This window comes from Anolis sagrei, chromosome 3 (assembly GCF_037176765.1).
Source record: "Anolis sagrei isolate rAnoSag1 chromosome 3, rAnoSag1.mat, whole genome shotgun sequence".
NCBI classification, from domain to species: domain Eukaryota; kingdom Metazoa; phylum Chordata; class Lepidosauria; order Squamata; family Dactyloidae; genus Anolis; species Anolis sagrei.
Window position 1 is genome coordinate 27,888,635 of NC_090023.1, and position 13,771 is coordinate 27,902,405.

Genomic DNA, 13,771 nt, shown 5'->3' on the forward strand with positions numbered 1-13,771 from the left:
TGAAAAAATGAATATTATATCCCACAATCATTAACTTGAATGCCTACATATCCAAAGTTATCTGATTCCACTAGTGACCGAAATAATCTTACAACTATCTTCCTATAGGCAAAACTGAGCTCTTCCACCCGTATTGTAAGGGTTAAATCGCTTTCTTCATTGATATTGACTTTGTTGCTTAAACTCACCAAGCAACAACTTAAATCTAAATGGTGTAGATTTGAGCTTGGTTTCTGGTCTGCCTCCCAGTGTTTAAGCCATAGAGATCTCCTACTTACAGTACTTTATAAAATGGATCTGACTACAAACACTGTTGCATCAAAAACCCCACCAGCCATAAACTGAAGCATTGTATCTGATCTATGTAAGACCTTCTGCAACGTTCAAGCATTTACATCCTAGAAGTACAGGATTTCCTGGAGCCACAGCATACCCTCCTCTAGTGAATACTGAAGATGCCACTAAAGCTCTTATCACCAGCTGAAGCCTCCTGCACTTAGGAGAAGCTTCAATTCTCTTTTCATCAACATTCTTCAGTGCTGTGTCCACTTTTTAGGAGAACCAAGTATGAAATACTATATATACTCAAGTATAAGCCAACCCTAATATAAGCCGAGGCACCTAATTTTACTGCAAAAAACTGGGAAACCTTACAGAGTTGTGTATAAGCCGAGGGTGGGAAATGCAGAAGCTACAGGTAACTTTCAAAAATAAAAATAAACTGATGAGAGAAAGGCAGCCATCTCTCCTCTCTCACCGCCTCCTTCTCTCACATTGGGTGCCTTTCCAAGCAATTACCAACTCCGCTGCTCCTTTGATGTGTATTTCTCATCCCACATAGTACAAAAGCCACCTCTGTTTGGAAAAGTTACCGCGTATGCAGTGAAAGGAGAAAGGGAGGTTCCAACACAAGCGGCAAGCGCGAGAGAGGTGCATACCTCCCTCCCCCCTCCTATTGCCGCGCACACGCCCTCCATCTGAGTTGAAGGCAGAGAGCAGAGAGGGGGTGTGTGCAGAGAAAGAAGGGGGAGAGGGAGGTGTGCACCGTGCAGAGTTAAATTAGACAAATTTGATAAATTACGTAACCCACCCAATACACCCAAATTCGTAGCGTTTAAAATAATCTGAGTATTTAGAGAAGATTCTGCATTAATCAAGCCTCTCCTAATACCTTATTGAAGATCACACCAAGAAATCTCTGCTGTTGCTTGCCTCAATTCTACCAGATTTATAACACTTTCATGTGGCTTTGACACACTACTGCCATGTTTTCATGTGTTATTGGCAATGCTGAATACTGCAGAAATTGAGTGCTCTTTTCTTGTTGCAATTGAAACTATACTTTGTTTTCTTTTGCAGCTGGTTTTGTTTTATTGACACAGCTGAATATCAATCATTGTGAGCATCTGTACATTTGCCTGATTGGCTATTCAATTTCCCAACTTCCATTTTGCCTGGAACTGGAGCTTTCAAAATGGCAACTAGAAATCATATCTGTGATTTTGACCTCCTCTGATCCTTTAACATTTTGAGAAGACTTCCCTAAGGCAGAGGTAAACTTTGCCTTATTCTGACTTTTATTCTTTTCAACTTTAATTCTGTTTCAAATCCTTTTCTTTTGATGTTGCTATGTTATCCGGCTGCTCTGGGGAGCACCTCTCGGCCTTGCTTTTGCTCAAGGTTAAAGTATTTTCTGTAATTGTAACTCAGATATGGAGCCCATAGCACCTACAACATATATCTCCTGATCTTTTATGCTATATAAGTACTCTATTCGCCCTCTCTGACCAATACACTTGTGGCCTTGGGGAGTTAATTTTGTTCTCCACTTGACATCCCAATTCCTCAGACAGTAACTGGCAATCAGTTTTGTCTTCTTCATGCTCACTCTGTTTATACTTGGGTTTTTTTATAATCTCATAGTTTACATTTTTAATTATTTGGATTACTCTAAATAATTTTATAGATACTAGTATGAGAAATAATATGAGATGATACTACCTAATAAATGAAAAGCTTGACTGGTTGGCTGGGCTTGGGAAAAAATTGAAGTGAAAGAGGGGCGCCAACAGAATATTTCTGGGGAGTTCTGCCTTGATCTAGTTGGCACATGGGGATAAGACCACAAGTGGTGGATTACTCCTTTAGCCTGCCCGAGAATGGCATATCCAAACCAAAGCCCAATAATCTATAACAAAAAAGGCAGGCAATATTAATATTTGCTTAACATATATTTATCCAAGAAATACTGAAATTATTCAATATAATTGTGTAATAATTTCAGTAGAAAAATGGAGGAAAAATGGCAATTTCAACTGTGATGTTTCCAATCAGTTCATAAATACCACACATCCCAGACATGATTCTAATTAAAATATACTGAAAATGAAACACATGACAATGCCCTGGGAAGTTTCCCATAAAAAAAACTAAACTGACTGTTCAGATTTACCTGGAATTGTATTCTTTTTAATTCAGTTGATCAGCTAAGAATGCTTACTACCTAATATAATAGGACTCCTGTATCCATGAGGAATATTATCCAAAACATCTGGTGGATACCTGAAACTGTGGAGACCAAAGCAAATCCTGTATTTTAACTTGGGTCTAAAACATCATAAAAGACCTTGAAAGCCCCACAAACACTTCAAAGGGGAAATTTATCGAATCTGTGGCTACAGGGGTTGAACTACAAATCAAATATCTCCAAATTTGAAAATTCTGTTCTAGTATTTGCATTATCACACAAAAGTATTACTTAAGCTTAGAGTTAAGTAAATGATATATTCAGGGGCACAAATTGCTAATTATTTTCTATTTCTGCAATTAGGATATGTTCTGTCCACTCTAAGGGATAGGCTAAACTTATCATGTGAATATATGAGAATAAAAGATGATATTTGGCAAGGGTGAAAACTCTTTGTATGCAAGTGCTAGACAAAACTAGCAAAAGGAGAAAGTCTAATACTTGAAAAGCACTACATGTATCTGATACCTTTTCTAAAAAGAGCAATATAGGGAGGAAATTAGAGTTGTACTACCCACTGGGATCAAAAACAAGAGAATCGCTGCAATATGGAGTGCCTCCTCGTCTGACATCTTTAGACAAAGATTTCTTGTTAACTGGCTTCAGGTCAACTTTGATTTATGGGAACCATGTTAAATAGATATTCAACATTTCACCGAAACCATCAGGATCAGCTTTTTAAAAAGCAGATAAAGGAGAAATCTGGATTAGGTACTAAGATCAGGTTGATTTTCCAAAAATGTTTTGTGTAATTCTAAATAGTGAGTAGATTAGCAACTGTTACATACGTCTCCACACATACAGCAAAGAATACAATAGAAAAAATAGAACTTACGTTGTTAGCAAAAATGCTCCATCACTGCATCTTTCTAAAGCTTTACGAGCTGGAGGTTTTGCCGCAAACTCTACAAAACCTTTCCCCGTTGCCCTGCCACGATCATCTACAACAACCACCGCTCTTTCCACAGGGCCAAATTGAGAGAAAGCTTGCTCCAGAAGCTCATTGGAAACAACCGGTGAAAGATTCTTTACTGTTAAAGCAGCTCCATGGGTAGCAAATCGAATTCGGAGTGGTCTACTCTTCAAAATAGTTCCATCAAGTTCTGCCTTCGCGATCTCAGCCAGGGTCCTAGATTCCTTTACAAGAGAACATAACATATTTATATATAATATTTCAGCAATCTGGTTTTTCTTTCACTGCATTTTAAGTTGTCTTGAACAAATCTATCTAAACAGAAGTTATAACCAAGCTTCAAGTAATTCTATTTTCCACAGAATTCTGGCAAATTTATCAATTCATCCTCCTAATTCCTTAGCTGCAAAGGTGGGCAACAAAGTGTGTGACATGAGGATTGTTTAACAACTTGGGAGCTTTGGAAACACAGGGTCAAATCTGCAATACTTATACATGCCTCTCCTGATCCTGATCTCCTGCTCTGGTCAGACTTCACCTGGAATATTGCACTAAATTCTGGGAAGCACAATTCAAGAAAGGTATTGACAAGCTGGAACGTGTCTAGAGAAGGTGACCAAAATAATCAAATGTCTGGAAACCATGCCCTGTGAGGAGTGGCTTAAAGAACTGTGCATATTTAGCCTGCAGAACAGAAGGTTGAGAGGAGACATTGACGGCCAGGTTTAAATATTGGAAAGAATGTTATGAGGAAGAGGGAGCAGGCTTGTTTTCTGCTGCTCTAGAGACTTAGGGCCCTTTCACACAGCTGAATAAAATCCCACATTACTTGCTTTGAACTGGAATATATGGCAGTGTGGACTCTGATAACCCAGTAGAAAGCAGATATTGTGGGATTTTCTGCCTTGATATTCTGGGTTATATGGCTGTGTGGAAGGGCCCTAGGACTTGGAGTAGGGGGTCAAATTACAGGAAAGACTCTACCTGAACATTAGGGAAAATGTCCTGACCATAAGAGCTGTTCAACAGTGGAACTCTCTACCTTGGAGTGTGGCAGAAGCTTCTTCTTTAGGTTTTTAAACAAAAGCTGGATGATCAACTTTCAGAGGTACTTTGTGCTTTTTACTGAATGGCAGGCGGTTTGACTAGATGGACAGTCTTCTCCAACTCTATAATTCAATGATCTAAGACTTGATGTTAGTTCTCTAAAAGCACTCATGTACCCAAACCACATGGTCCCAAACCACCACTATAGGAAAGGACCTTCTGAAAATGAATTCCCAATAAGAAACTACATCATCCTGATACAAATCTGCAGTTGTCTTATTACATCCTTGGGAGGTCACTTTGAAGTACTATGATTGCAAAAGAATTTACATTAACAGCTGAATGTCTCTTTCTGTTGAAACATTACTAAAGAATGTGAAAAATACATATTTAAATTAAGGTAGTGATGCACAACCCAGTTTCTCTCCACAGTGGTACTTTTCCTGATCCCCAGGCAAACATAATTTGATCTATGACCAAGGGTAAGCCTATTACTGTGACATTAATCCATGCATGCATTCCCAAAAGATTCAGTTTGTCTCCTTGAAAAATAGGCCAAATGATTTAGGAAAAAAATCCTGTGCTAATGCTATTTAATTCTACTTCAGTTCTTGTTCTAAAATGCCAATGGTGGGGAAGACAGAAATGTCTGTTTTAGCACATATCCTTTCTTCAGTATGTATGTTAACAGAATAAGGATAAGAACACATTTTATAGAGGCAAAATTCAACTATGGTATATTATATTATAGTTAAAGACATAAAAGTAAAGATTTGTCACACATCCACACTGACAAACTGTGATTTGCAACTGGCTAGCAAATTAAGATCAGAAGCCAACATTTTTTCTCAGCCTTACCCTAACATATGAACCAGCATAGCTAATTTCTACTGTTTTATTGATACAGACTGACACATTTTATTGATACAGACTGACACACAGGAACAGAAAGGGAAAGCACTGAAACAGTTGTTTCTTAAATATGCCTTCCTTGATTGTCTAATACAGGGGTGCCCAAACAGGGGTGCACCTGCAGGCCAGATGCAGCCCTCCAAAGTCATTTACCCTTCCCCTGCCCTAAGCGTTAGACCAGGGGTCCCCAAACTACGGCCCGCGGGCCACTTCCAGCCCGCCAAGGGCACTTATCCGGCCCGCGGAGGAGCCCCCCCCACAGTGCCCCTCCCTTGGCAGGCTCATGCTATCCGTCAGGACCAATGGGCAGCGTGAGCCAGCCAAGGGAGGCTGCCCCGGCGCTCCATGCAGTCATGCCAGCCACATGACCTTGGAGGTGTCTACGAACAACACCGGCTCTTCGACTTAGAAATGCAGCTGAGCACCACACCCCAGAGTTAGACACGACTGGACTTCATGTCAGAGGAAAACCTTTAACTAGGAAAACTGTGGAAGATCCAGGGTAGGAGAAAGAACTCTTGTCTGTTGGAGGTAGGTATGAATGTTTCAATTGGCCACCTTGATTACCATTTCATAGCCTGACAGTTTTTAGGGAGAATCCTTTGTTGAGAGGTGATTAGCTGGCCCTGATTGTTTCTTGTCTGGAGTTCCCCTGTGTTTGAGTGTTGTTCTTTATTTATAGTTATAATTTTAGAGGTTTTTTTAATACTGGTAGCCAGACTTTGTTCAGACTAGAAATAGGAAGATTTCCCATTCTCTGCTCCTGGAATTACTGCCGAAAGAGGGCTAGAAAGAACCCCCTCTAAGGGCCCTTCCACAAAGCAAAATAAGATACGTGCAATGTGCAGAGGAATTTTTTAATTGATTTTTTTTAAAAAAAAAACTGTCGTCCAGCCCTCCAATGGTCTGAGGAACAGTGAACTGGCCCCCGGTTTAAAAAGTTTGAGGATCCCTGCTTTAGACTAACGACTAAAGGCACGCATCAACAACAATCCTAATTAGCTTAACTATCTCATCAGCCAAAAAGCAGGCCCACATGTAGGAATTCTCTCATTTTCATTCTCAACCACAGTCTGGCCCCCCAACAGTCTGAATGACCATGAACTGAGCTGTCGGAATTTAAAACACATCTGAAGACCTATCTTTTCTGGCAAGCCTTCCCAGTCAGTTCTAATCATGAATTATAAATTTGAGTCTTGTTTCCATCTTTGTTCTGTGTGTTTTAATACGTATTTTATAGAAATATGTTTTAATATATGTATTTTACAGAATGTTTATAATTATTATGTGTTTTTACCTATGTTGTATCCCACCTCAAGGTATGAGGAGAGGCAGATAAGAGATAAAATTATTATTATTATTATTAGTAGTAGTACTAGTAGTAGTAATATTCAAAGGGCCATCCAGTGCAATCTTCTGCCATGCAAGAATTTATTTCAGTCATTTCTACCCCACCTTTCTCACCCTCTAGGGGGGGACTCAAGGCGGCTTACATCCGGCACAATTCGATGCCCACAATTACAATAAAATGCAATAACAATAACACAATAAATTAAAAACAGACAATTAATACAGTACAATATAACACAATACAATATCAACTAAAACCGCTCTAAAGCCCGCGTTCATCGTGTTCTAAAATCCGTCAATCCGTTTGGAATTGAAGGGAATTCGACAAATGCAAGGTTTTGACAATGAATTCTTTATACATTATCTGTTTTAGCTGTTACTATCAATGGGATTATAATCCACATACAATGTGAACAGTGAATTATACAAAACATACACTGGACAACAAAGTAGATGGCAATCAATCAAGGGAACCTGAAATTTGCACATCCATCTTTGGTGAAGGTCTCCTTTTATCTAGCTTTTTTCTATCATGAAAGCCAAAAATAGGGGGGGAAATGAAATGAAACGGAAAAAGTGCTGTGGGGTACCTAACATTTTATATTGAAGATCAGGTGACAATTACAGGAAACCATGAAACAAATAGGTGAAAGCTGAAGACTAGAACTTCAGACAGCAATAATTTTCCTTACATTTTGAAAAGATTCCCTTGCTCATGATAGAGATCATAGCCTCACCAACAGGGAACAGATTTACTCCACATATGTTTGTTGAGAATGCCGAGTTTTAAATTGAGGAAGGAATTCAATGATAATCACATGAAAAAGAAGTAAAAATAACTTTGGTTAAAAGACAATCATAGTATGAGAAATTTTCTGGAACTTGCTGAACCAATTCTTTTGAATGTTTGGAACAAGGAACTGTCCATAGTTTTGCTTTTTGAAGAAAGCAGGCTTCAAATATAGATGAAACACTGTATCTTTCTCAAAATACAGTAACACCACGATGTGTGCTTTCTGAAGTAGCCCACTCATGCCTATTGTGGCAAATGATATTAATGAATAACAGAATCTGCTGGATAACTGAAATAAGAGGTAGAAAATAAAAGCGGGAATGCAGCTAGGCAACAGACCAGAGTGTAGAAAACCTTAGTAATCAAACAGCCATTTGACAAAAACTTAAGGAAAGCTGCCATGCTTATAGATAACAATTATTCCTTATCCCTAATTTTCTCTCAGTAATGGGGCTGAATGGTTTTCTATTGCAGACAAAGATATAAATCCAATTACTAATCCTAACTAGAGTAGGCAAGCTAAATAAATGGATTTACTTAAATGTGGACTTATTCATGCAGTGGGAAGAAGCCAAAAGGGCCATCCAGTGCCAACTCCTGCCATGCAGGAATACAGGAATTCGATAAATACAAGATTTTTACAATGGATTTCTTGTACTTTAGCTGTTACTACCAATGGGATCAGAGTTTAAATATTTTTAAAACACTGGATTCTGTCTGATCTTGGGAGAAAAGCAAGGGTCAGCACAATACTTGATGGAAGATCACCAATGAATATCTGTTACTGTTTAGTATAGTTCAGAGAAAGGAAATGGCAAAATGATCTCTAAGCATTCCATGCCTAAGAAAACATTATGAAATTCATAGAAGTGCCATAAGTTGACAGAGGGCTGGAAAGCGTGTGTGTGAACACACCAGTCTATACACACATACATACAACACACACTCCTAAAAGTTATTCACCATTATACAATTGTAACTATTACTGTCTGCTGAAATATTCGAAAAGCACCAGATCCCAATTGATCTTGGAATCTAAGGAAGATCCGCTCTATCTAGGACTTGGATGGGAGGTGGCCAAAGAAGAGCAGGTACTGTAGGCTATATTTCAGGGAAAAGAACTGGCAAAACCACCTCTGATTATTCCTTGCCTTAGAAATCACTCCACTGGTAGCCAATTAGTTTCTGGTCAAAGTACAAAGCATGGGTTTAAAATGCTACATAGTTTAGAGATTACCAACATAATTACTTCATCCCCTACAATCCACGTTGTACAGTCAGGTCTTCTGGGGATGCTTGCTCCAACCAGACAGAACCAATTGCCAAGTCACCCAGAAGACCTTTTCATCAGACACCCCTAGACTAAAACGACCTGCCAGAAGAGTTCCGACACCTAAATAAACTATCAAAATTTAAGAAACAATTAGAAGCCTCTCTTTTCTGGCACGCCTACCAAGTCATCGTTAAACAATTAATTTTAAATTACAATTTCAAGTTTTATATATATTAGTATTTTAAGCCTTATACTATGCTTCTTAATATCTGCATTTTACGGTGCTTATGTTAAAAAGCATAGTATAAGGTTTAAAACACTAATATATATTGAATGGCAGGTTTTTTAAGCTATATTGTGCCCTGCCTTATTTATTTTTATTATTAAATGGTACTGCAGTTATAAGAAAAACCAGCCAAGATGCACAGTAACATGAGAGGTCCAAGGAGGAGAGAGAAGAGCCCCATTGTAAAAAATGCAAGATACAGCCAGAATAGGCATTGTAATGCAAGGAGAAATCTCCTCACGGGCATTAGATTAACATGCACCTGCTCAGGATGGAGCCCAAAGCAGGGTCTTTCTGCCGCAGAACTGGGGGCAGAGAAGGGAAATGAGAGCCTCTCCTCCAGTCCGTGGTCAGATAGGAGAAGAAAAGGAACAACAACCTGCTATAGGGAAATGAGCCTTTACTTATTTGCATGCATGAATGCATGCATGCATGCATTTGCACATCTTTCTTTTTAAACCAGGGGATTTAATGTATGGCTCTGTGGAATCTTCTAGCACTGTGATTCTATGAAAGAACAAAGAGTCAAAATGAAACTAAGGAGGAAAATAACAACAATCTCTGATGGGATCTTACTTGCATTTATGTGTTCATTCTTTTTAATGAGTAGGTTGAAACAGATGGCCCCTGTGGTCTCTTTTAGCTCTATGATTCTATGAAATAATAATTCATTCATTTCTATGAACCATAGAATCATAGAGTTGGAAGAGATCTTGTGCGCCATCCAGTCCAACCCCTTGCCGAAAAGCAGGAAAATCACATTCAAAGTACCACCCAGCCTCTGTCTAAAAGCCTCCAAAGAAGGAGCCTCCACCACACCCCGGGGACAGAGTGTTCCACTGCTGAACAGCTCTCACAGTTAGAAAATTCTTCCTCATGTTCAGGTGGAACCTCCTTTCCTATAGTCTGAAGCCATTGTTCCACATCCTAGTCTCCAAGGCTGCAGAAAACAAGCTTGTCCCCTATGACTTTCCCCTCACATATTTATACATGGTCTTCATCATGTCTCCTCTCAGACAGCTCTTTAAGCCACTCCTCATAGGGCTTGTTCTCTAGATCCTTCATCATTTTAGTTGCCCTCCTCTGGACACATTCCAGTCTGTCAACATCCCCCATATTATGAAATAATAAAAGAGTCAAAACTGGGATAAGAAGAGGAAAAAGACAGCAATCTCCGATATAATAATAACAATAATGAAGCTTTATTTCTAATCCGCCCTCACTCTACAAGGAGATTCAGGGTGACTTCCAAAAACAAAATGGCAAACATTCAATACTATGTGCAGTATCAAAATAGGCAAAGAAAACAATTAAAATTAACAGTTAAAATAAATAGATTAAAAGGAACCAATAAAAACCACCTTAGCAAAGGACTGTAATCGATCAGGCTGCATAAGTATTAAGCAGTTTAACATCTAATAATATTAAAATGTGGCTCTTCCAATAAGTTAAAGGGATCATTGAGGAAAGGAGTTTAGTTGCATTCGTTCATTAATTATAAAGACGTGGTTGCAATGAATGGCCCCTGTGGCTTCTTCTAGCTCTATAGTTTTATGAAATAATAAAAGAGTCAAAACTGGGATAAGCGGAGGAAAAGGATAGCAATCTCCACTTATGAAATGAGTCCTTAGTTGCATTCATTCATTAATTCATTCATTTTAAAGAGGAGGTTGCAATGGATGGCCCCTGTAGCCTCTTCTACCTCGATGGTTCTATGAAATAATAAAAGAGTCAAAACTGGGATAAGAGGAGGAACGGGATAGCAATTTCCGGTAATGAGTTCTTAAGTTGCATTCATTCATTCAAGGAGGAATAGATCTTACAACATGAATAAATGGAATGGAAAGAAAAGGATTTGACATTCTCTCTTAGATGGCTTTAAATTATTATTTAATGACCATTATTTAAATGGCTTGTTTTAATTCATTGTGTAATGTATTGCATTGTTTGTTGTTTATATTTTTACTTCTGTTTTATACAGGCATTGCATGTTTAATGTATTGTCGAAGGCTTTCATGGCCGGAATCACTGGGTTGTTGTAGGTTTTTTCAGGCTATATGGCTATGTTCTAGAGGCATTCTCTCCTGAAGGAGAGAATGCTTCTAGAACATGGCCATATAGCCCTAAAAAACCTACAACAACCCATTGGATGTTTGCCTTTATTATGTTGGAAGCCGCCCTGAGTTCCCTTGGAGAGATAGGAGAGGCTACAAATAAATTATTATTATTCATTTTAAAGATGGGGTTGCAATGGATGGCCCCTGTGGCCTCTTCTAGCTCTATGGTTCTACGAAATAATAAAATAGTCAAAACTCAGGTAAGAGGAGGAATATTTTATCAACACTGTCTTTTCCCAAACTGTTGGATATTTCTGGTGATGTATTTTTCTGTAAAAGGTACTTCAATAAGAACTTTGCATTGCCAGAAAATGTGTATTTTCATTGAATTGGGAGGCACGTTGGCTTTGCCATGTTTTGCATTCAGGTCTTAATACAAAATCACACAATATCCGGTAATGAAATGAATTCTTAGTTGCATTCATTCTTTCAAGGAGGAATAGATCTTACAAAATGGATAAATGGAATGGAAAGAAAAGGATTTGACATTCTCTCTTAGCTGGCTTTAAATTGTTATTTAATGATCATTACTTAAATTGCTTGTGTAATATATTGCATTGTTTGTTGTTTATATTTTTACTTCTGTTTTATACAGGCATTGCATGTTTGATGTATTGTCAAAGGCTTTCATGGCCGGAATCACTGGGTTGTTGTAGGTTTTTTCGGGCTATATGGCCATGTTCTAGAGGCATTCCCTCCTGAAGGAGAGAATGCCTCTAGAACATGGCCATATAGCCCGAAAAAACCTACAACAAAGAACATGGCCATATAGCCCGAAAAAACCTACAACAACCCAGTGATTCCGGCCATGAAAGCCTTCGACAATACATCAAACATCCTGAAGGAGAGGAATGTCTCTAGAACATGGCCATATAGCCCGAAAAAACCTACAACAACCCAGAGATTCCGGCCATGAAAGCCTTCGACAATACATCAAACACCCTGAAGGAGAAAATGCCTCTAGTACATGGCCATATAAACCTGGAAAAAAAACTACAACAACCCATTGGATGTTTGCCTTTATTACGTTGGAAGCCGTCCTGAGTCCCTTCGGAGGGATAGGAGAGGCTACAAATAAATTATTATTATTATTCATTTTAAAGACGGGGTTGCAGTGGATGGCCCCTGTGGCCTCTTATAGCTCTATGGTTCTACGAAATAATAATAGAGTCAAAACTGGGGTAAGAGGAGGAATGGGATGAAATGAGTTCTTAAGTTGCAGATCTTACAACACGGATAAATGGGACAGAAAGAAAAGGATTTGACATTCTCTCTTAGCTGGCTTTAAATGATTATTTAGTGACCATTATTTAAATGGCTTGTGTTACTTCATTGCGTAATATATTCCATTGTTTGTTGTTTATATTTTTACTTCTGTTTTAAACAGGCATTGGATGTTTGCCTTTATTATGTTGCAAGCTGTCCTGCGTCCTCTAGGAGAGATAGGACGGGCTACAAATAAATTATTATTATTAATCGTTTTAAAGAGGGGGTTGCAATGGGTGGTCGCTGTGGCCTCTTCTAGCTCTATGGTTCTATGAAATAATAGGAGTCAAAGCTGGGACAAGAGGAGGAAAAGGATGCCAGAGTCCTCTCTAACATCCCTACATTTCTTCGCACGCCTTTCTTTTGAAACAACGAGAAGGCAAAGCGAGGCGAGTGCCATCTTCCCACCCCTCCCTCCCTCCCTCCGCCTGGCACATTCCTGTCTTCTCTCCTTCCTTCCTTCCCCTTCCCCCTCCCTCCCTCCCTCCTCTCTCACCAGGCGGATGAATCCGAAGCCGCGGTCCCTGTTGATGAAGACCTCGCTGGGCTCCCCGTAGCGCTCGAAGAGGCGCTTGAAGTCCTCCTCGGTGATGTCGGTGGGCAGGTTCCCCACGAAGAGGCGGCACCGCTGCGTGTAGCTCTTCTCGCCGGGCTTGAGGAAGCTCTTGATGTCGACGGTGATGCCCGGGCCGCCCTGCTCCTGCTCCTGGCCGGCCTTCTCGCTCTCCGGCGGGGGAGGGGGCGGCAGGGCAGGCATGGGCATCGGCTCCAGGCCCCGCAGGCCCTTGACGCTCCCTCCGCCCACCAGGCTCATCGGCGCCGCGCCCGCCGGGGAGCTGTTTTCGATCCTCACTTGCTTCAGGTTCCTGTTGGCCGACATGGCGGTGCCTTCGCGGGGCTCCTGCTTGGCTTTGTCGCGATTCGGAAACGGAGGAGGAGGACGGAGCTCCCGGCGCAACAGCCGCGGCTGGCAAATGAGAGAAACTCAAAGCCAAAATGGCGGCGCTCTCGCTCCGCCTCTTACTGTGCGTCGCGGGACCGCGCATGCGCTCGAGGCTTGAACCGTTAACCGCTCAACGTGTTCAGTTTGTATTACACGCTGAGACCGCGCCTGCGCACTACTCTCTCGCGTGTAGGAGGGAAAGAGAGGAGGACATGGCATGGATTCACTTGGGCTCTCCCTCCAGGGGTTTGGACTTCAACTCCAGTGGTTGAGAGGAAAAGGAAAGGGACCGAGGCTGTTGAGAATTGTGGGAGTTGAAGTTCAAAACCCTTGGAGGGAAGGCC

At 40.3% G+C, this 13,771-nt stretch overlaps 1 protein-coding gene across 5 annotated transcripts in view; it reads right to left on the minus strand.

Moving 5' to 3' along the window:
- Positions 1–13,497, minus strand: part of PSPC1 (paraspeckle component 1) — a 61,919-nt gene extending 48,422 nt beyond the window's left edge. For 2 of the 5 annotated variants that reach the window (XM_060770968.2, XM_060770966.2), the window contains exons 1-2: positions 12,981–13,497; positions 3,363–3,664 (exon numbers count right to left, since the gene is read on the minus strand). In XM_060770968.2, the coding sequence (XP_060626951.1) occupies positions 3,363–3,664; positions 12,981–13,364 (686 nt within the window). In that variant the 5' untranslated portion in view covers positions 13,365–13,497. The remainder of the gene's footprint in view (positions 1–3,362; positions 3,665–12,980) is intronic. The other 3 variants (XM_060770971.2, XM_060770967.2, XM_060770969.2) reach the window with 2 other exon arrangements.
- Between the last annotated feature and the right edge of the window lie 274 nt (positions 13,498–13,771).